The 24,041-nt window shown below is 39.2% G+C and overlaps 2 protein-coding genes and 1 long non-coding RNA gene across 6 annotated transcripts; 1 reads left to right on the top strand and 2 right to left on the bottom strand.

Annotated features, from left to right (window-relative positions):
• Positions 1–2,851: 2,851 nt before the first annotated feature.
• On the top strand, positions 2,852–3,578 carry LOC121524299. Its single transcript, XR_005993104.1, has 3 exons — positions 2,852–2,935; positions 3,026–3,073; positions 3,442–3,578. It is a non-coding gene; the product is annotated as an uncharacterized LOC121524299 (long non-coding RNA).
• Positions 2,920–9,080, bottom strand: LOC121524298 (biotinidase-like). Of its 2 annotated transcripts, XM_041809622.1 has the most exons (7): positions 8,839–9,080; positions 8,529–8,678; positions 8,240–8,391; positions 6,564–6,741; positions 5,910–6,482; positions 5,560–5,833; positions 2,920–2,965 (listed from the first exon to the last, which is right to left on the bottom strand). In XM_041809622.1, the coding sequence occupies exons 1-6, from the start codon at positions 9,052–9,054 to the stop codon at positions 5,561–5,563; spliced, it is 1,542 nt and encodes a 513-aa protein (XP_041665556.1). In that variant the 5' UTR covers positions 9,055–9,080; the 3' UTR covers positions 2,920–2,965; position 5,560. The 2 variants fall into 2 exon arrangements, with proteins under 2 accessions (XP_041665556.1, XP_041665555.1); XM_041809621.1 differs by lacking the exon at positions 2,920–2,965 and having other exon boundaries at positions 5,425–5,833.
• A 2,834-nt stretch (positions 9,081–11,914) lies between these two features.
• On the bottom strand, positions 11,915–23,698 carry LOC121524115 (biotinidase-like). Of its 3 annotated transcripts, none has more exons than XM_041809324.1 (6): positions 21,507–23,698; positions 15,233–15,382; positions 13,398–13,549; positions 13,137–13,314; positions 12,509–13,051; positions 11,915–12,432 (listed from the first exon to the last, which is right to left on the bottom strand). In XM_041809324.1, exons 1-6 carry the CDS (start codon positions 21,720–21,722, stop codon positions 12,160–12,162), a joined length of 1,512 nt encoding a protein of 503 aa, XP_041665258.1. In that variant the 5' UTR covers positions 21,723–23,698; the 3' UTR covers positions 11,915–12,159. The 3 variants fall into 3 exon arrangements, with proteins under 3 accessions (XP_041665258.1, XP_041665261.1, XP_041665260.1); XM_041809327.1 differs by lacking the exon at positions 21,507–23,698 and adding an exon at positions 17,103–17,154; XM_041809326.1 differs by lacking the exon at positions 21,507–23,698 and adding an exon at positions 17,072–17,138.
• Positions 23,699–24,041: the final 343 nt, after the last annotated feature.

Raw genomic sequence — 24,041 nt, 5'->3', positions numbered from 1 at the left:
TGTTTTCATTTATTCTTGTTTTTGCAAAAATTAATATAAGATAAGGTTGGTTCTTATATCTAAGTTAAAAAAGGCACTAGTCTACCACTGATTGCTGTCCATTGTTCTTATATTCAGTGATTTAGGCAGTGATTTAATTACAGGCAAAAATGACATTTAAACTTACATATGATCCATTTAAAGCCAGTTATGACTTCTTTATAAACTTTTGATTCATGATAATAACAACATCATCAACCATTCTTGACCAATCAAATGTTTTAGTTAAAAATCCAAATCTCAAAACTAAAAAAATCATACATTACATCCTTCATGATACATTATATTTTACATTTCTCCAATTCAAAGTCTCTCTACAGCAGTTTTCTATCAATGTGTGATAGGAGTCCTGAAACAACCAGATTGTGTTTCTTCTGGAAAGTTAAGAGACAAAAACAGAGTGGGGCTGGAACTTTTCTGCCTTGAAAAAGAGAATCTTAAAAGATTTCTATGATGCCACCAGAGGGACGGAGTGGGCCAATGTGGTTTTCTCTCTGGGGGAGACTATCATCAGTGCAATAATGTGTGGATAACGGCTCTTATCATGGTTCACTGGAGTTCCAAAGCCTTGAAAATACTATGTAACCCTTTCCATGTCACTGACTTTGTTTCTCACCTGTTCTTGAATTTCTTTAGGTGGCACCATGATGTGTTGGTTTTTTAGATCTTTAAGTGTACTTCACTTTGTCACACGGGTTCTGTTTAGATTTTTGGATTCAAGAGATCTGGCAGTAATCAGGCCTGGGTGTGGCTAGAGTAATTAAATTCAGCTTTCCAAAAAAAAATATGGTTGATTACAGTTAATTCATAATTTAGTAAGAGGGGGCATCTATACTTTCCAAATAGGGCCAGGTAGATTTGGATAGCATTTCCCTATCATTTAAATCATAATTTAAAACTGCATTTGTATTTACTCATCTGATCTATTTTGCCTATTTAACAGTAATGGTTGCAAGACAAATACATTTGATGAACTCTACCCAAAACACTGGCTATGTATGTACTGCCAGGTGTGCATGCATCATTACTTGCTGATTGCATAAGGCTCTGCTTGGGCAGACTTTTCCCAGAGTGCCTTTGGGCATTAGACTCTTTTGCACCATTAGTGAAGTTACTGACTCTGTCAGTCAAGGTCCACCTGTGGGTAGCAATCATGATAGACTGGGGATGACTAACTGTTACAGAGTAGAATTTCCTGCTAGAGTTCACTAGTTTTAAGGAATACTACCCATCTTGAGGGGTATGAATGTTAACTATTAATCACATGTATGTGATAAGAATAGAGTTGATGGAAACACTTTCAAGGATAAAAAAAATACAGAGACCTGTTGATTTGAGCTAGATAACATTCAAATTTTTAACTGGAGGCAAGTTTCCACAGTGCAGTTTAACCTAAAAAGGTGAAGGTACCTCAACATAAATGTAAAAGTAATGACCCCAAAAAATGTATTTCCACAACTAAATAACCTCGACATTATCAGTTTTTGAGTATTTTCTACTTATTTGGTTTTACAGTGTGCTGCCAGTATTAGTATGAAAAACTACGGCACCATGAGTGATGGTACCCACTCAGTAAGTGACTTTCTGTGTGTGGAAGTGGCTGTGAACTCTATGTGACAGGTGTGCCAAATCCAGTTGAGGAGTCCTTCAGAGGTCAGAGTTCATCTGTTTGTCTCTTCCTGATGTTGAGCCACCCAGGCTTCTAACAACACCACAGCTGTACCTCATTTAAGAGAAAAGAAGCACAAAATAGTACTGTTTATAGCCAATAAAGAAAAAAGCAAAAGATGAAATATCTCTTAAATATCTCTTTATATTTTTCTAGTAGATAGAACACATTTTAGTAGTAAGTAGGGCTGTCGTACACCATACACCAGTGATCATCAACTGGCGGCCCGGGGGCCACTTCAGGCCCCATATCTTCCCATTAGAATATTATCAAATTCAAAACATGCACAGGATAAAGTATGTTGTGGTAATTCAGGTACTGTTTTCTTTATAAATCCCTACAGTTATTAAAACGACTCCCAAAATAATCGAGATTGATAAAAGTTACTCAGGAGTGCATTTATGTTTTATCCATTTTTCAGAAATCCATCTGCCAGTCATTATTAGCAAATGCATGTTAAACTCAAATTTATTGGTCCATCTTTGATTTAAAAAAATAAAAAAATCAAAGATTGACCAATGGAAACTTTGGGCATCAAGTGTTTTGGGAGTGTAGTTTTGCTGCTTGGATTTTTCACAGATCACTACACAGCATATTAGCATTAAATTAAGTGATAGACATTATGACAGCCACAGAAATGTTCAGCTAAAATATCTCAGTCACCCTTTTGTGTGTTTATGGTGATTAGCAGTGTTTGGCATCTTGTCTGACAGCCAAGAAGCATCGTTTTGATCTCATCAGACCAAAGAACTTTCTTCCTCTTGACCATGGAGTCTCTCATATCAAAGGGTATGAATATTTTTTGTAGGCACTGTATCTCACTCTGTTTCCCTTTTTATCAATAGAAAACAATGGCCCAAAGAAAGCACTGAGAAGGAAGATCAACCATACATCAAGAAGCCTCTAAATGCCTTCATGTTATTCATGAAAGAGCAAAGACTAAATGTCCCTGCTGATGTCAAGAAAAAAGGAAACGGTGCTGAGATAGTGTATTCAGCATTTTCACCATATTCAGTGACAGACAGTGACTTTCTCATTTTTATGACACAAATGTACGGTGTACTGTGGATCTTCCACATTTTCCTGTGTTAATGCGCTCACTGATGATGTGTCATCCACAGTGGAACTCCATGTCTAAGGATGACAAGGCTACATCTTTCCTTCAGGCGGATTTAGAGTAGACTCCACCAACAGCTGCAGCCTGCTTAGTCCACAAATGATCATTATGTAAGACCCACAACTCAGAAAGACAAGTATCTGAAACGGAAGTGAGGTAAAAGATGGAAAAATGTAAACACGTTTGTTGTGTTTTTTTAGGGCAAAAAGAAGAAGAGAATAAGGAGGGAGAAAGCTAGAGCTGTGGCTGTAAGTACAAATACATTTCTGTCATCATGGGAAATTTCAGTGTAACTTAGAAATATTGTTTTACAAAGGTTGAAGAAGTCAAATCAAGGGTTTTGTTGTCCTAAATGTTGGACTCAGTCATAGAGCCCATTGCTCTCTATGGTTGTGAGGTTTGGTGTAGAGCAGGACTAGGATATATATGCTTTTTTTTTTTTGTAAATTATATGTTTACATTTTATCAAAGAGTTAAGACCTTTGTCTGCTATTATTCTTATTGTTTTGTAATGAAACCAGTTGATTTAAATGCCAATAAAGCTCTCTGAATTGAATTGATTTTGTTTAACAGGTGTGATAGAGGTCTCAGTATTCCTTATCATAATCTGTTGCAGGAGGAGAATGAATGCATGGCGATAGAAACGAAGCCCTTGCAGACCGTCCCAGTGCTGCACACACAAACGCATGTAACAGGACAGACAGTCCAGGTTCTGCTCCCAAGCATTCAGACCCCTGTCAGTGTACCTGTGTGTGGTTGTTGTCATCTGCTGCAGGTATACATTGTAACCTCAGGGACCCTGCTGGCTTTACCCCCATCCTCTTCTAAATAAGACATTTTTTGTTTTTGTTATTGTTAATAAACTCACAACTTGATATTGTTCTTGTTTGCTGACTGCTGTTGCATCTAACCAAAGTTCAGTCTCAACCACTGAGCAGCAAAATTTTTTGCGAATGTCTGATAACAATTTTCAGTTTATTTCAACGATCAATGAACACAAAATATAATACAGTTAATTATTCAACATGTCTGATTAACAAGGACATGCTTACATCAAGCTTCACTTTAAAACGTTTTTACATCCATCCATCTATTCACACATTAATCCATCCATCCATCCCTCTATTCACACATTAATCCATCCATCCATCCATCCATCCATTCACACATTAAACCATCCATCCATCCATCCATTCACACATTAAACCATCCATCCATTCACACATTAATCATCCATCCATCCATCCATCCATCCATTCACACATTAAACCATCCATCCATCCATCCATTCACACATTAATCCATCCATCCATCCATCCATCCATTCACACATCAATCCATCCATCCATCCATCCATCCATCCATCCATCCATTCACATATTAATCCATCCATCCATCCATCCATCCATCCATTCACACAGGAATCCATCCATCCATCCATTCACACATGAATCCATCCATACATCCATTCACACATCCATCCATCCATCCATCCATCCAACCATCCATTCACACATCAATCCATCCATCCATCCATTCACACATTAATCATCCATCCATCCATCCATCCATCCATCCATCCATCCATCCATCCATCCATCCATTCACACATTAATCCATCCATCCATCCATCCATCCATTCACACATTAATCCATCCATCCATCCATTCACACATCAATCCATCCATCCATCCATTCACACATTAATCCATCCATCCATCCATTCACACATCAATCCATCCATCCATCCATTCACACATCAATCCATCCATCCATCCATTCACACATTAATCATCCATCCATCCATCCATCCATCCATTCACACATTAATCCATCCATCCATCCATTCACACATCAATCCATCCATCCATCCATCCATCCATTCACACATTAATCCATCCATCCATCCATCCATCCATTCACACATTAATCCATCCATCCATCCATTCACACATCAATCCATCCATCCATCCATTCACACATCAATCCATCCATCCATCCATCCATCCATCCATCCATCCATTCACACATCAATCCATCCATCCATCCATTCACACATTAATCCATCCATCCATCCATTCACACATCAATCCATCCATCCATCCATTCACACATTAATCCATCCATCAATCCATCCATCCATCCATTCACACATTAATCCATCCATCCATCCATCCATCCATCCATCCATTCATTCATCCATCCATCCATCCATCCATTCACACATTGATCCATCCATCCATACATCCATTCACACATCCATCCATCCATCCATCCATCCATCCATCAATCATTTTGCCAATACAAATTTTGATAAGAAATTTAAAAATGTTTTAATTAATGCAAATTTGTTTCAAGTTTTGTAAGTGTTTCAGATTTTGTCCTTCTGTATGGCTCTTCCAAGCTGCCATAGAACAAGGGAAAAGGTGTTTGATTTGACAATATCCAAATGGCTATTTACTCAACCACTGGGTTGTCTATCAGCTTTGGGCTAAACCTTTTTTGACTTTGTTTTTTTTTTTTTTTCACTTCAATCAACAGTTAAGAGAATTGTTCTGTATTATTGCTTTGATAAAAGACCAGTGGGAAAGGGATAAAATACAATTTTACATTCATTTAATACAGTGTGTTTGCAAGATGACTAATGTCTTACAGCCATTACTGGCCAAAAAATGAAGTACAGTTTCTTAAAAGTAAAACATATCTCTCCATTACACACAGTATTAAAACAGACCTCAGTCCTTGTCCAGATGATAAATCCGTCCATACAGACTTGCAGTCACCAGTCCACCAGTCATGTTGGAGTGCTTCATGCTCACTCTTCCATCTGCAGCTACTTCAAAATGTTCTGGATCCTCCACAACCATCCTGCTAGCCAGAACTGATGGATACACATATTTGGTCCCAAACTTCCCCTCCAACAGGAAGTCCATTTTCGACTCTGCTCTTTGCACAGGTAGTCCACAGAAGCTGGGGTCTGACCAGGCACAACGGACGAGTGCACAAATCTGCAACAGAGATGTGATTAAGGTGATGTGAGTTTCATAAATCAGATTTAAAATCTTAAAATGATCTCATCCATACCTGCAGGGCGTAGTGTCTCCCCTCGCTGTGCCATCCAGCAAATGCTCCCAATGCATAGAGCTCATTGCTGCTACCATGTGGAAAGCGTTTGTACTGCAGGTGGCAGCAAAAGGAGCCATTGCACACATTAGCTTCACCTTCCATCCCATTTAAGAGGACAAAGGTGAATGGGTCGTTATTTATGGTTGAAGTGAAAATGTTGGAGGATGGAGGGACTGAAGCATCAGAGCAGTTCCCTGTCTGACAGGATTCAGAGTCTGCAGCTAGAGATGATGTAGACTCAGTCATCCTCCCCTGTGTGGTTTCTTTCTGCCCCAACCACTCAGGGTCTAACACTGGCACCCTGGCCACCAGCAGCTTGCCCCCCTTTGGCTCTCCGTTCTGTGCCTGGTGGTAGGTGGAGAAAAAAGGTGTATAGATACCACTTCCTCCCACATCCATTTCGTCAACACGAATGTTGGCAGATAGGAAGGTGACATTGGTACTCAAACTGAACGCCCGATGGAACTGGACTGAGTGGAGGAGAGGAGGTGTGTTAGACCAGGCTGTGGGAAAGATGAGCTGCCGCACACCCTAATAAATGAATGCAAGGCTGTTGTTAGGAACAGAAAAAAAGAAGATGCTGAATTGGTTACAGATTTGAGCGTTTTTTACCTTCTCCACCAGGGCGATCGTAGGTTTGTGGAAGAGGATGTCAAAGCATGTCATGAGGCCAAACCTCCCAGCAAAAGGTGTGTCAAATGTGATGATCTCAGGCTGTGGTGGCGTGTCGAAGGACTCCTCAAAGTAAAGGTTGTATTTATGATAACGTGCCATCAGCAGGCCATCTGACCTAAGTGAAAGAAAGCTCTGTTAAGTTACGTCCAATGCCTTGTTGCCTGTGACCTCTTCTGGTGGCACTGCCCTGCCTGCGACTCCGCTGCTGCTGTCCTATGAACAGCCAGACAAGCTAAGTTAAGCTAACTTGCAGTCATTCAACAGCACAGTGTTTACTATATCCTCTAACTTTTCACCTAAATGTGCTGGTCCATCTCATGTAAGAGTTCATTTTTTCCTCATGATAAACTTCAAAAAGTTAAATTTTTATATATTCCAGATTCATCTCATACAAAGTAAAATATTTAAGTACTTCTCTGGTAGAATTTTGATGATTACGAAGCACAGCTCCAAAAAACTCAAAATTCTGTATGAGATGAATCCTGAAGACATGGAAGTTTCACTTCTTTGAACTTTTCCATGATTTTCTATTTTTTTTTTAGACTCACCTGATTATTTTAAACTGCCAAGAGAATCTTTCATCACTCCATATCCACAAATAAATCATGCTCTATTTAATAAGCTTATAAGTTTACTGTATGACTCATGGTAAATGGCGCATGTTAGCTTGTTAGCAAGGGCCTGGCTTGTTTTCTAAGCTACAATCCAACTTTCATAGGCAGAATCTGGACGCATCATGGAACATAACAATCCTCCACATGTTAAGGTTCCAGTGCAGGTGTTGCTGACATGGGTACAAACGGGCCTGATGGTGAAGGGCAGTCATGGCAGGACCCCTGTCAGCCCTATGAGACTGCATGCCATCTGCCGTGGACTGACTGGGCAGAGAGCTGCCGGTCATATCACCCTGCAAACCTTGACTGCATATCTGTAGAAGACAACCTATGGTTCCTGAGTGCTGACAGGGAGAGGATACGGTCTACTTGGGGTGTGGTCATCTTGGTACGCCTGCTTGGCTGCCTGTCTCTGACCTCCCCTGTTAGAAGGAACTTGGCCTTTAGTTTGGAGATAGTACTAGGGCTCACTCCAAACAATGCTGCAACTTGGTTCTGTGGAACACCAGCTTTAAGTAGCCCAATCACATAGTCCCTATCCAGATCAGTCAAAGATGGCATGCCGATTCTTGGAGCAGACACCTACCAACCACTGACAATCAGGTGGAACCTGATTGGCACCTGATTGTCAGCCCTGGGTGGTACCAGAAGCTCAAAGAAAGTCAATGGCAGAATAAGCTGTCTGGCATTGGCTGGGACGATTTGACACATTTTCATGGGGGCAACCCACATACTCAGCTCTGCTGCTCATCCCACAAACGCATGTTCCTTACAAAAGTGGTACCATTTAAAAGGAAAATAAACAGGCTTTACAATAAGATTTATTGCCAAAGAGTATAGTGACAAAAAGAAATAATCTACCAAACACAAATTTACTTACTTTCTGTGCTAAGTTTAGATTTTTGAGCAGACTTGAACCCAGGAGCCCCCACATACATCCAGCGTGACCCACACACTAGACCATCAGCACCCCTAAACTACTTTTTCTTTTTATCTCACCTGAAAACCACATTGGTGTTGAACTGCCAGCGTCCATCAGAGGGACAAGTAGAGGAGGGGTCAGTGCTCAGAGGACAGGGCTGCAGGTCAGGCATGTTGGCCACCAGGTAGAGGTTGTTTTGATGGGCCATACAGCTCAACCTCTGGAGAACCTGTGAAACAGGAAAATATGAGTCGTGTGTGGCCTAGTGCTCAGCAATTAAACCACTTGACTACATGTTATACCCAGGTCATTGTGTTATGTCAGAATGTCAGTATCAACTTTGTTCCTGAAGTTAGGACTTATCACCTCAGTGTTGTTGTGTTTTTCCGGCTCTGTGCAGGGGTTCCAGCGCTCTTGCTGGGGGTCAGGAATTGTCTCCAGGTAGTTGTAGATAGATGATCTGCTAAAGTAGAAACCATGAATACCATATTCAGGAAACACCAGGATCTGGACACCCTGACAGAGGACAGACAAGAGAGGAGACACCAAAACATGATGTTTGAGTCATGTTAGGCATGAACTCATTTGCTGCTGGCCTTCCAATCTTCTGATATTTATCAAGTGAGCCGTAAGTAAGACTTAATCTATAACTGAAAATCCACAGTAATCTCCTTACCTGCTCAGCAGCCTTGGCAGCCTGCTCCTCATAGATGTCCAGGTTTTTCTTCATGTGCTGAAGGGCAGCAGACCGGGACAGTGGGACATGAGGCTTTGGGTTTCGGATTAAGTTGTGCTCATAGACAGCAGCAATGTACGAATTTTCCATAACAGGCTGTGTTTGAACAACAGCCAATGTTAAAGAAAAACTCAATAGAGCACTTAATAGTATCATGGTTCTTCTGCAGTGAGACCTGAATGATATAGTGGAGACAAACCTGAATTATTCTGTAGCACCAGAGAGGGCAGAAGTCCAAGTAAAAAGTAAACAAAAGTGACCTCGGTTTAATTTTTAATTATTTGTAGAGGGGATTAGAGACTACTCTTGTGATATGTTCATTATACAAATGAGAATCAACTTAGTCCTACTTCCTAGGATTAAGTTGATTTTTGATAAACATAATCATCTCCATAATCAGGGAATGTGGATACTTCTAAGACACAACAGCTTGCTTTACTCAGTTCACCTAAAACAAAGTGGGGTGAAAAGTGTCTCTTTTGTTCTAGGCAGGGTTTTTTAACATCAGAAGTTGTCTGTTCTTGTTATTTAGAAATATTGTATTGTATTGTAGATGTGGGTATGTGTGATTATGTAACAGGGTTATTACAGCTGATTGAAGTCCATCATATTCGTTCTTATGTTCTTTGTGTCCCTTTGATTTTTTGTAAAATTACCTAATTTTGTTCCTTGAGAAATAGTTATAAATAATTTTTTTTTTTATCACAGTCTATGGGAAGCTAGTTCAATTTGGTTGATAACAGCGTCCTCATGTGGCAGTGAAGGTAATATTAGAGACCTGTAGTTCTCAGCGTGCCCCCTTGCTGTTGATCCCATCTGTAGTGTACCAAACCAGCTCTGTGACTGTGAGAAATATATAAAAACTTAAAAGTATCTTGACCAGAATAAAAGTGCATGTAGGGGGACCATTGATAACCTTGTCTTATTTTGTGATTGTTGCTAGATGTCATTTTGTTTCTGGGTGGTTTTTATTTTATTTCTAAACTTTAAAACGTAGGAATGGAATCTTTTGTGTCGTGTTGTCTCAAATCTGCCAATAAAAGTATTCACTGGATGTTCTACCCGCGATTTCCGGTCTTTTCTGTCTAAATGGAGAGGGACCCAACTGCAGTCAAGATGGCCGACATGGTTGTCGCTATACATCCAATCCATGCTGAGGGTTTCTTTTTGTTGGACTCAGCTGCCAGCGCCTAAGCCTAACCCTTGGTGCTGGATCTCAAATATATCACCTTCCCCACTGCCTTACTCTGAACCTAACCACTCGGGTTTTAATGCCTAAGCCTAACCTTAGACGTTTTTAGAATTTAAAGAAAGCTCTTTAATGTCAAAGTGAAAGCAGATTTCTATAAAGTAATGTCAACAAAATAAAAATATGTAGTGCATGCAGAAATATTTACCCCCTTCAAGTCAGTATTTAGTAGAGTCACCTTTGACAGTGATGAAGAAATAACCAAAGTTCAAATTCTGTGGCTTGTTCAAGTGAGTTTAATTCACTGTGCACTGGAGAGAAGAATCTCTGTGTGGCTGGCAAGGTTCTCCTCTGCTGAGCAGGTTTGAGAGAAAGTTTTTAAGCAGGTTTGGATAAAAGTAAAAGGTTAATTAAAAGAGACTGACAGGTTCAAAGGAGACTGACAAGACATTTGGTTACATCCAGCACAGATGCAATCAGTAGAAAGATACACAATCAACACCAAACATTTGCATTTCCATGTCGTTTCTTAGGTGAGATGACTGGGAGAGTAGGCTAACAAAGAGAGGTGAAGAATGCTCAGAGGAAAATTATTTGATATCATTTGGTTTTCTTAAAAAATCACAAGGTGATAGTTGGGTTCATTGAATGAGACGTAAAGTTCCACTTCCACAATTCCCCCTCTTGTCCTCCATAGAACAATACAAAATCATTTTAACATCTGTGAAATGGAATATCAGTTCATGCTTGACACTGACTCTTCAAAGTCCTGCAGGGTAGAAGTCTGACTAATGGGGAAACTGGAAACATCATTTGCTGAAGATGCAAGAGTTGAAGTGGTCAAGGTGACAGATGACACAGTCACAAACAGGCAAAGCCATCAGAGGAAGTCCTTCAGTAGCATCTGGACAAAATCCACATCTGGCAGCTGGTTGTGTTTGGACTGTGGGCTGCTCCAATTCATGTGATGTTACTGTAAGTGTTTTGTGAAAAGTCCAGTAATGTGTCATGCCACGTTTTGGTTTTTCCAAGTCCAGATTTAATGAGTTTTCTCACAACAGTGGCTTTCTCTTTGCCACTCTCCCATAAAGCTTTGACTGGTGAAGAACCCAACCAACAGTTGTTGTTTGCAGAGTCTCTCCCATCTCAGCTGCTGAAGCTTGTAACCCCTTCAGAGTAGTCATAGGTGTCTTGGTGGCCTCTCTCACTAGTCTGCTTCGTGTACGCTGTACTCAGTTTGGGAGGACAGCCTGATCTAGGCAGATTTACTCGTGCCATTTTCCTTCCATTTCTTGATGATGGATTCAACTGAACTCTGGGGATGTTCAGTGCCTTTTAATTTTTTTTGTATCCATCCCCTGACTCACACTTTTCAATAACCTTTTCTCTGAGTTGCATGAGGTATTCTTTTGTCTTCATGGTGTGATGGAATCCAGGAATACTGATTTACCAGTGACCGGACCTTCCAGACACGGGAGTTTTTACACTACAATCACCTGAGACACATTCACTGCATTCAGGTGCAGTCTGCATTCTCTATTAAAAGAAAAAAAACGGGTAAGCTGCAGGTAAGCTTTCATTCAAATATCAGTGTATTTCTGTTGTTTATGTTTCCATTCAAAAGTTTTTGTAGGGAAAGTTGTGTTCCCACAATCCTCAAGTTGCAGATAGATAGAGATATTGACGACTGTTGGCTTTTTTGGACCAATCAAGTTGCAGAAGAAATCATTTTTGGTGAAATGTTTGAAAGAAATGACCCAACAAGTGCAGAAATTTGTTTAGTGATTTAATACAGTATGTTTGACAGAGGACCAGTGAGTCAGGATACAGTGCAAAGAAAACAGTTACAAGTTCTAAATACTTTATTTGTTTTAAACAAGTAAACTTGAGTTACCCGAGTACTTTAGGTTTTTAGGCCAAGCAGTACAAATAACTTTTTATCAATATATGTTTATAACAAGTTTTAAAAAAGTGAGTTAGTTAAATTAAGTGTTTCTGAGTAAAACTGATGTCAGTGTTCTTAAAAGTACAAGTACATGTTATTCTCCTGTCATACAGCATTCCAGCACACCTCAATCCTTGTCCAGATGATAAATCCGTCCATACAGACAAGCAGTGAGCAGCCCACCTTTCATGTTGGAGTGCTTCATGCTCACTCTTCCATCTGCAGCCATTTCAAAATGTTTTGGATCCTCCACAACCATCCTGCTAGCCAAAACTGATGGATACACATATTTGGTCCCAAACTTCCCCTCCAACAGGAAGTCCATCTTGGTCTCTGCTTCTTCTACATCAAGTCCACAGGAGCTGGGGTCTGACCCCACACAACGGACGAGTGCACAAACCTGCAACAGTGGGACATTAGTGGGACATAGGTTTCATGAAACAGATTTGAAATCTTAAATATTATCTCATTCATACCTGCAGGAATAAGGGTCCACTCTTTGTGTGCAATCCAGAAAATGCTCCCAATGCATACAGCTCTTTGCTGCTACCATGTGGATATTGTCTGTACTGCAGGTGACAGCAAAAGGAGCCATGACACACATCAGCTTTGCCCTCCATCTCATTTAAGAGGACAAATGTGAATGGGTCAAAGATCATGGTTGATGTGAAAGTGTTGGACAAGGGAGAGCCTGAAGAAGCATCAGAGCAGCCATCTCTCTGACAGAAACCAGACTCATCCTGTGTGACCTTCTTCTGCTCCAGCCACTCAGGGTCTAACACCGGCACCCTGGCCACCAGCAGCTTGCCCTCCTCTGGCTCTCCTCTCTGTGCAAAGTGGTAGGTAGAGAAAAAAGGTGTGTAGATGCCACTTCCTCCCATGTTTACTTTGTCGACACGAAGGTTGGCTGCTAGGAGGGTGACATTGTTGATTTTGCTTAATGCTCCATGGTACTGGACTGAGTGGAGGAGAGGAGGGGTGTTAAGCCAAGCTGTGGGGAAGATGAGCTGCCGTACACCCTAGGAGGAGGTGAGTGAATACTTTTGTTAGGAGAAGAAAAACACAGATGCATAACTGGGTGCAGAATTGGAAAGGTTTCTTTACCTTCTCCACCAGGGTGATTGTAGGATCATGGAAGAGGAGGTCGAAGCAAATCATGAGGCCAAACTTCCCAGCAAAAGGCGTGTCAAATGTGATGATCTCAGGCTGTGGTGGCGTGTTGAAGGACTCTTCATGGAAAAGGTTGTACTTATGGTAGCGTGCCACCAGGAGGCCATCTGACCTGATTGAAGGGAAGGAATTTATGTCTTCATGCACTTGCTAGTCTTCATTGAGGCTTGCCTGTTTTAATGGTCTAAACTGTACCTGAAAACCACATTGGTGTTGAACTGCCAGCGTCCATCAGAGGGACAAGTAGAGGAGGGGTCAGTGCTCAGAGGACAGGGCTGCAGGTCAGGCATGTTGGCCACCAGGTAGAGGTTGTTACGACGGGCCATACAGCTTAACCTCTGTAGAACCTGTGAAACAACCCAACAGGAGAATATGACTTATGTGTGGACCAGTGTTCAACAAGTGAATAGTCTTGACAGCTACGCTCCCCTCCAAAAGTACTGGAGCTGCGGGGCAAATTCATTTATTTTTGCTGTAGACTGAAAATTTTTGGGTTTGACATCAAAAGATGAATATGAGACAAGAGATCAACATTTCAGCTTTTATTTCCAGGTGTTTACATCTGGATCTGATACACAATTTAGAGACACTTTTATTTGTAACAAAACACCAGATTTTTAGATGAGCAAAAGTAATGGAACAGACAGACTTAAAATGGATTAAAAAGAATAAGACTTAATATTTAGTTGAAACTCCTTTGCTTGCAAGAACTGCATCAATGTAACCCACTGTCGTCACCAAACTTTTGCATTCTTCTTTTGTGATGCTTTTCTAGACTTTCACCGCAGCCTCTTTCACTTGTTGTTTCCCTTCAGTCTCCTCTTTAGCAGGTAAAATGCATGCTCTACCGGGTTTAAGTCTGGAGATATATTGCAGCATGATAAAGGATCTCCCAATCAGTTTGGTTGCATCTTTCTTTAAATCAGCAGACCAAATGTTTCTGCAGACTTCTAAGTTCATTTCTGCTACTATCATGTGTTACATCATCAATGAAGATTAATGAGCCCGTCCCAGAAGAAGCCATGCAAGCCCAAGCCATGACATTACCTCCACTGTTTCACAGATGAGCTTGTATGTTTGGGATGATGAGCAGATCCTTTCTTTCTCCAAACTTTAGTTCTTTTCATCGCTTTGGTAAAGGTTCATTTTTGTCTCATCAGTGCATAAAATGTTGTCCCAGACTTTTTGAGACTTGTCTCTGTACTTTTTTGGCAAATTCCAGCCTGGTCTTCCTGATCTTCTTGCTAATGAGTGGTCTGCATCTTCTGGTGCAGCCTCTTTTGCTCAGTAGATGGTGAAACTTACACTCCTGTCCTCTGGAGGTTGTTGCTGATGTCACTAACAGTTGTTTTAGGGTCTTTCTCTACAGCTCTCACAATGTTTCTGTAGTCAACTAATGCTGTTTTCCTTTGTCTTATCATTCACAACTGTTACTGTGTACACCAGTGGTTTCTTTCTTCTTCAGGAATTTCTAAATGGTTGTACTGGCTATGGCTAATGTTTATGTTTGGCCATGGCTAATGTTTATGTATGCTATGTTTACAATGTCTCTGATTGATTTCCCATCTTCTCTCAGCTTCACAACCATATGTTTTTCACCCATATACAGCTCTCTGGTTTTCATGTTGGTAACACCTCTAGCTATAAATGCAGTCTGCACCGGCAAAATCTGAACGTGAGCGTAGAAATTCAGCGCTGTTTATGGTTTGAAACATCAGTGTAATAGGGCACCTGTCAGTCACATGTTTCAACACTTTTGCTCACATTAAACATGCTTGGATTTAAACAGAAGGTTCTATCTTCTATGTGTGAGATCTAGATGTAAATACCCAGAAATAAAAGCTCAAATGTTGACCTATTGTCTCACATTTTTTATGTCAAACTCAAATGTTTTCAGTCTACAGCATAAATGAAAGAATTGCCCCCACTGTTCCAATACTTTTGGATGGGTGTGTGTTATCCTCAGGGCAGTGTATTATGCCAGAATGCATGCCTTTAACAGCTTTATTTCTCAAGGTACGACTGCTCACCTCAGTGTTGTCGTGTTTTTCTGGCTCCGTGCAGGGGTTCCAGCTCTCTTGCTGGGGGTCAGGAATTGTCTCCAGGTAGTTGTAGATGGATGAACGGGTGAAGTTGAAACCGTGAAGGCCATCCTCTGGAAACACCAGGATTTGGACACCCTGACAGGGGTAGGAACAGAGAGGAGACAACATAAAGTCATGACTTTGCAGATAAGCTGTGATATGAATTCATTTGCTTCCCAGCAGGGGTGGAGCCAGAAGTGTTTGACATCGGGGTTTTCGCCTGGATTCAAGGACACGCTTCCACAGGTTTTTTTCTCATCAGACAGTTATATGGAATATTCAATAAAATTTAAACACATATTTAGATCCGATATTCCAGAAAATCCACTAGTCATTTTGGAAAAAATGTTTATATTTCCCTGGCAAAATATCATCCTTTATAGACAGCCATACGCTTATTCTAATACCATTGTCGTCCAAGTATCCTCATCATTCTAAAATCTTAATACAACATGTTTTTTTCTGGCACCCAACAAAAGGCAGAATCTCTCTGATGTTCCCTTTAAGAAGATAAACTACATGGGTAGGGCTGGAACTTAAAGTAAAGGTCCACAGAAGGCACCACCATCGTGAATGCCCTGCATTCATAATGACTGATAGAACAGTCACATTGTATAACCAAAATAATAAGCTTAGCAGATGTAGAATTTCTTATACAGAATGTCTCAATAAAATGTTTTACATTTTTTTTTTAGTTTATTACATTTTGTATGATTAAGAGAATCTGAAAAGTCAAAGCCTCTGCACATAAGTCAGTTTTCATTACTGTTTCAGTACATGTTTCACTTGCAGCAGATTTTTTTTTTTTTATAAAACTTTATTTCCTTTGTCAATTAACCATTTTAGACCAATCAGGCGTGGGTGTGATGGTGATGTCATCAGGCAGGTAGACATGGAGGCCTAATAATGATGGCATGATGATGATTTTAACAAAAACGGCTGCTGCTTTAAATCCAGCTTTTCAGGCTGCTGTGTCAGATGGAGTCAGTCAGACTTTGGTGATTGATCAGGTGGAATTGATCTCATTAGTGAAAGCTTAGGTAGAAATAAGCAGAATGGATTTTGTGTTTGTAAGAGGGCAGCATTGATTTTACTGTCAATGCCAAAGTGCCAAATTGTTTCAGATTGTTGGATGTTCTTAATTTAACCCTTGTGATTACTAATATTCAGTGAGAGGAAGAATGTGCTGCTTTCCGAGAATTTGATATGCCAACATCTATTTTTGAACCCCAGTTCAAATAGAAATAGTTTTTTCAAGGGAACATAGAAAGAATTAAATCAATTTCAAGCTGCTTATTCAATGCAGTGAACATACCTGGTGTTTTACTTGCACAGTTTTTAAAGGTACATTTATTGATGCAAATAAATTTATTTTACAGACACAAACGCAGCCAATTGAATCTACTAAAAAAGGAAGAACTAAATTAAAAATGATAATCAAAAATAAATAATACAAGAAAATAATAAAGAAATTATATATATTTAGATACAATACAAGAACATTAAAAAAAGAAGAATTAATGTATTTCAAATAACTTAATGGGAAAATCTAAACATCTAAACATAAAGCAAAGTGATGAATTAAAAAGAAATTTGAGTAAATAAAATGTAATAGAGAAAAATAACATCAAATTAAAGTAAAACAGAATTTAAAAATCAGAAATAAAATAAAATAAATGCAAAAGGAATTTAACAAATGAATTAAATTCAAGATCAAATACAAATATTTATCTATTGACAGACAAAATTAAATCAATTTAAAGCAGCTTTTTCAATGCAACGAACATGATACTTGATGCTAGCTTCTGTCCTCCACCTGGCTCCCTCGGCTGTGTGTCCGCTCTCCGCTAGATGTCCAACTGACAACTGCTGGGTCTTGTGGCTTCACCGGTCTTCTGGCTGATGACGCGCCGGGCTGCTAGCCGTTAGCTGGCGCGTTAGCCGTTAGCGGCTGCCCGGCGTGTTAGCAGCTGGTGGCTAGCTGGTGAGCTAGCTGCTAGCTGTTAACCGCAGCGGTCCTGCTGCCAACCACTCCACTCAGCGTACCTACGCAGGTGACTCCATAGGTGACTGCACTTCATCTCTCTGCTGTCTACTTCTAACATCACTCGCACCTTTAACTGCATGACTAACCTATCTGAGTCAGTAACAATGAAGGTTTTGCTCGTACTGTCCCTAATACTCGTGCTTTGGTCCCACGGAACTGTAATCCATCGTGGTGTACCCACTAAAGGGCCCCGCCCACCTCTGCGCCTACCGAGCGCAATGACCATCACCTGGTCCTTTGCTCCTGCAGAACTAACAGTAGATTTGTTGGTGTCCTCTTGTGGGCCAGTTTTAAATGATCTTATTCTGATTCATTCAATGTGTAATTTTGTCTTGAAAAATCATTTTATTCATACAGAAGCATCATTTATTGACCTTGCCAAGTCTAATAAGGATGATACTGTATCATTTCTTAGTATAAAGAGAAAATGTTTTATCCCACTCTTACTTCTTCTGTCTGGCAACGTTCAGCCTAATCCAGGCCCCCCTCTGAACAGTATTGGTGCCCCTGATGAATTCAGAGCCAGATGTGGCCTTGGTATTGTCCATTTAAATGTTCGGAGTCTACTCCCCAAACTAGATCTTGTTAAAATATGGATTCAGTCAACTGACACTGACATCTTGTCCTGTCTGAAGCCATCTCAGACAAGGAGATATCAATAAAGGGTTATCATGTTTTCCGCTGTTATCGTCCCAGGAAAGGCGGAGATGTAGCCATTTATGTAAAAAATAAGTATCATGTGTCCATCCTATCCTCAGTGTCCTTAAGAAAGCAATTCGAGCTTCTTGCCCTAAAACTTGACTTTTCGCAGGATCAGTCCATAACAGTTATGGGTTGCTATAGACCGACCTCAGCATGTAATGAGGCCTTTTCCTTACTGTCAGATTTTATTGCTAGGTTTAATATGAGTGAGCTTGTTTTGGTTGGGGATCTTAACATTGATTGGTTGACACCATCGTCAAACAGCTTGAAATCTGTCTGTGACTCATTTAACCTTGCCCAATTAATACATTGTCCAACTCGTCCTAATGTAAAAAAAATCCTACGAGGTCATCCTTAATTGATTTAATCCTAACTAATGTTCCACATAAGTGCACCGATGTAGGTGTTTTTGCTAATGACTAATGTGATCACTGTGCTATTGCAACTGTGAGAAACGCCAAACTTCTTTAATTGATAAACATGCCCCTCTATGTAAATTTCGTGTTAAAGCGCGTAATAATCCCTGGTTCTGTCCAGAAATTGGTAATCTACTTAAGATAAGAGATGCTGCCTGTGCCAAGGCAAGAAAAACTAAAGCTGAGTCCGATTGGCTTTCATTCAGGCAGCTTCGCAATAAATGTACTTCTTTAATTAAGAGGGCCAAGTCAGAGTTTTACCTCTCTGAAATAACAAAAAACTAAAATGACCCCAATAAATTTCGGAAAGTTGTTAAAACTACTTCTGGTCATGGGTGCACAACTGAACTCCCTAACTTTCTAATTAAAGATTCTTGTACTCTCACTGGAAAGTCAGAAATGTTGAACTGGTTTAATGAACATTTTATTTCAGCTGGTTACTTATTGGATTCTGTAAACCCTGAGCTAGTTAAGCCTGCCTCAGTTATGGATACTCAGGTTGTAACCTGTACCACAAATTGTTCTTTTTGTTTTGCTCCTGTGTCTGCCTCTGAAGTCCAGAGAGCTTTGTCAAAACTGGACACCAGAAAAGCAGCCGGTCCTGATAAATTGGACCCTTTCTTTCTTAAATTGGCGGCTGATTTCATTGCAGAGCCTCTCTCTCATATTTTTAATTTAAGCTTCACCACCAGTGAAATTCCAAAAATCTGGAAATCAGCTTTTGTTCTTCCCCTGTTAAAAGGGGGTGAACCTTGGGATGTAAATAATTACAGACCAATCTCCAAACTGTGTATTCTTGCTAAAGTGTTTGAACGTATAGTCTGTAACCAGGTGAAGGATTTTCTTGACACAAATAACATTTTATCACCCTTTCAATCTGGTTTCAGAAAGCAACACAGCACAACTACAGCCACTCTTAAGGTTTTAAATGATTTTATTGATTCCTTGGACTGTAAGAAATACTGTGTTGCACTGTTCATCGATCTGTCAAAGGCATTTGACACAGTAGATCACAGTTTAATGATAAACATGCTTCATCAGATTGGTTTGTCAAAAAATGCAGCATTGTGGTTTGCCAATTACCTGTCTGATAGAACCCAGTGTGTCCAGGTGGCGGGCTCCACCTCGTCATTTCTGGAGGTATCCAAAGGTGTCCCCCAAGGCTCAGTCTTAGGACCTATTTTATTTTCCATCTATATAAACAACATATGTGATCATTTGTCGAATGCCTCTTACCATTTTTATGCAGATGATACCATTATTTATTGTTGGTCATCTTCAATTATGCGGGCTTTTGAGTATTTACAGTCTGCTTTTAATGTTGTGCAGTCTTGTTTAAAAAGACTTCAATTGGTTTTAAATGCAGACAAAACCAAACTCACTGTGTTTTCTAGTTCCAGTGAGTTACCAGGGAACATCCCATCAGTCCTAACTTCACGAGGTGTTGCCATTGAACTAGTCTCAAATTACAAATATTTGGGTTTTCTTATAGACCGTGAGCTCTCGTTCAAAGCACATATTGCCAGTTTGGTCACCAAACTCAGGGTGAAAATAGGTTTCTATTATAGAAACTAGTTCTGCTTCTCACTCAGGGCTCATATATGACTTGTTTCTGCAACCTTTCTACCGTTGCTGGATTATGGTGATGTTTTGTATAAGACAGCCTCAGCTAAATGTCTACAGTCTTTGAATACTGTCTATCACTGTGCGCTGAGGTTTGTCACTGGCTGTAGTCGCCTCACGCACCATTGTGAACTCTATGCCAAATCTGGCTGGCCCTCGCTGAGTGCTCGCAGATACACTCACTGGCTGACTCTGATCTACAAGGCGCTTCTTGGCTTGGTTCCCACTTATTTATGTACTCTTCTGCAAAGATCTAAAAGCCACTACGCTTTGCGTTCCTGTGATATTCTCCACCTGCTTGTTCCTCGTGTCAGGACTGAACAGGGGAAAAGAGCGTTCAGATTTGCTGCCCCCTCGGCATGGAATACTCTCCAGACTGAATTGAAACTTTCCGAATTCATCTCACTGGAAAACTTTCGCTCTGTCTTAAATGATAGACAACGCGAGTCCATGGAACAGTGCTTGTGTTTCTAAATTGTTACTGTGACCACTATTCTTGCACTTTAAAATGTGATGTAGCTCCAATTCTTATTATTGTCGTGATAACTTATTGTGTATTATCTGTCTCTTGAATATGTATTATTTATTATGACGTGTGGTGCTGACCTCTTGGCCAGGTTACCCCTGTGAAAGAGATTTCAGTCTCAATGGGTTTTTTTATCTGGTTAAATAAAAGTTAAATAAATTTAACTTGAATTACTTTTACAGGTGCATTTAGTGATGCATTTAAAATATATTAAAAGCCAGTTGAAGTTACTAGAAAAACCTCATTTAAAAAATGAGTAGAAAATAAGAAATTAAGAGAAATAAAATAAATTAGGATAAAATACAGAAATGTAATAAAATTTTAAAAGAAAAGAAAATAAGAATGAACATATTTCAAATATCTAAATAAAATATAATACAACACATAAATCAAATAGAAAAAAATTAAATCAAATTAATAAGAATTGAGTTAAGAAAAGAAATGGATAAAATTAAGGTAAAACAAAATTTGAAAAAATTTTTTAGAAATTACTTAATTTATGATTTAAATGAAATAAAAACTGAATATAAATATCAAACACAAATAAAAAGAAATGTAAAATGAATTTCAAAGATTAATTAAAAAAAAAAAAACACACAAAAAGTCCGAAATTGATTAGTAAATTATTTTTTTATGAAATAAAAAAATGAAAAATAAATCATATTCAAAACAAGTTTTTAAAAAAGAAGAAATTAAGATGACAAGTAGATGCAAATAAAACAAAATGTAGAAAATACATTTTAAATCAAAATAAACTGAAAAAAAAGTTTTAAAGTGTTTCTTTTAAATAAAAAAAAAAAACTAAAAAAAAGGTAAAAAAAAAAACCCCAAAACAAAACAAAACAAAACAAGACAAAACAAACATACTGGAAGCAACTGATCATATGAGAAGTGTCATCTCCTTACCTGCTCAGCGGCCTTGGCAGCCTGCTCCTCATAGATGTCCAGGTTTTTCTGCATGTGCTGAAGGGCAGCAGACCGGGACAGAGGGACGCGAGGGTCGGGGTTTTGGATCAAGTTGTGCTCATAAACAGCAGCAATGTACGAATTTTCCATAACAGGCTGAGTTTGAACAACAGCCAATGTTAAAGAAAAACTCAGTATAACACTTAATAGTATCATGGTTCCTTCTCAGAGAGAAAAATAGTATAGCTGAGATTGATCTGGTTTATTTTATAGCACGAGAGAGGGCAGGAGTCCAACTCGAGATAAAAGTGAACACGATGTACTCAGCTTAATTAGTGATTCATAGCAGAGGTGATAATAAGAAGCTCCATATATATTTATCATAAAAGTGAGAATCAACTTAGTCCTACTTCCACGACCTTCCGCCTCAGCGTATCTGAACAGGTTAGTCTGCGGCCTTCGTCAGAGGAATAACAATATCGAGTTTGTTACATCCCTCCTAAATGATAGGATGAGTCTCGTACTGATGATTTTCACGTTTTATTTCAACTACAAAAAAATTAAAAAACGGTAGCTGCAGAAATCATCAAAATCACCCGAGACTTCAAATCTGCAGAGAGGATGCTAGCTTTCCTCTTTTACCGTTACTCTCTCTGTTCTCGTTTGCTCCGTTAACTTTTCTAACCGCAGTCAATTAACTGTTTTAATTTAAACCACTTCCTCTGTGAAGCTTTCAAAGTAAAAGTTTGTTACTGTCAAAACAGCATGTAAAGCTACCACGGCTAAAATCAAAGCAAAAGTTACAAAATAAAGCATCAAAAAGCGCCAGATCTGTGGAAAAGCTTATAACTAATACTGGCAATAGGTTAAACATTACAATTGCTATTAATTTTGTATTTATAATACTGTACTATGGCCATTTTATGATAATGCTCTGCACTTTAGAACAGGGTCTATTTATAGTTTTATTTAGGCTATCTAGTGTGTTAGGCCTTAGCCTTTAAAACACGTGAAAATTTTAGACTACTTTATTACCTTTTTAACATTTTGTACTTAGTAGCATGTATTTATTGTCCTCTATAATAATCACTGGTATATTTTTGTACTTTGTCTTTTCAGCCGTGGTCCTGTCAGGTGTCTGCCCTTGTTTTTGGGACTTTTATGTTTTGTGTCAGTTTTATGTGGGACAACAGATGGAAATGATCAACTCGCTAAATCTGGTGCAACCATGTTTTCATTTACTTTGCATGAATGATCAATGTCATTGCACACTGTCCCTTGATAAATAAATAAGAAACTAAACTAAACTAATCACAGGATTTCAGGAGTTAATCATACCCTGTTCATCACACTGGAAAATTCCACTATTTGGCTTTTTAAATTATCATTGTGTCGTTTTGAATTTTTCTACTGCCTTAAAATCGGTAACTGTGGATTCAGACTGCTTTTATAGATATACTGGAGAATGACATAAACGAAACCACAGAATGAAGAACTTAGACTGAAAATGAAATAGGGAGACAGTAAAAAGGTAAAAATGTGATATCACAAGATGCAGATGACTTTTAACCCTTCCAATTAGCCATCTGTGAGATTTTCTTAAGGAAAATGAGACATTAAGGAGCAGTGGTGGATTTCTATCACTGTGGCTAGAGGGAGATGCCTCAGTGGCTGAACCAAAGTGTTTCAGAGGGACAATAAAACATGCGATTAATCACGATTACAGATACTTAGTGTGCTAATTATGGGTTTTAGTAAATCATGATAAATGCAATTTATCTTGACAGTCCTAATTAACATTTAAAGAAAATTTGGTCACTTACAGAGTTATTTCTGGTCAGTTTTCTCTGACAGCCAACACATTGTTTTCATAAAGTAAGTATATCGTACTACTGTAGCTTTAGAAGAATAAAGCCAAAATCTTACTCAGATGACAAATTTCCATTCAGCCCCTCTAGTTAATGTTGTTTTTTCCTATTTATCTTCATAAAGTTTAAGAAGGCTGGTAAAACCCCGGCAATCACAAGACGGGGAACTCTGGATGGGGAGTGATGCAGGCAGCAAGCTGCTATATTCAATCAGAAATGTCCAGAAGAATTGTTGTGTACAGTAGCTTCTGTGGACAAGGGCTCACCTATACCAGCAGGTAAGTCAGGATCTCTCCTGCTAACCAGTCTCCACTAAAGTCTTTCTTTAGTTTAGTTCTTCTGGGCACTCCATCTCATAAAAGTATCCCCTTGTATCCACTGTAAACAGCATTTCATTGTCACCAGAGACAAAATTGCTCATTTTAGTTTGTTTAGTCAAGTTTTTTTTTTTTTTTTTGTTTTTTTTCTCTGACGAAACCCACAGATCCAAACAGCTGATGAGATACGCTGAGGAGGAAGAGCACATAGCTGGTAGCCAAAGCCAAAATAGTACCACACAGAGGCTCTCTGAGTGAAAAATAAAACACATCAACGTTTTTGGATATGGTGTAAAATTGAGCCAACATTGTGTTTTGCCTGTATTTCCCTAAAACTCCCTAAATTACAT

The sequence above is a fragment of the Cheilinus undulatus genome, linkage group 16, assembly GCF_018320785.1.
Source record: "Cheilinus undulatus linkage group 16, ASM1832078v1, whole genome shotgun sequence".
Classification (NCBI taxonomy): domain Eukaryota; kingdom Metazoa; phylum Chordata; class Actinopteri; order Labriformes; family Labridae; genus Cheilinus; species Cheilinus undulatus.
Note: the sequence above shows the minus strand (reverse complement) of the source record. Positions and strands in the feature narration are given on the sequence as shown.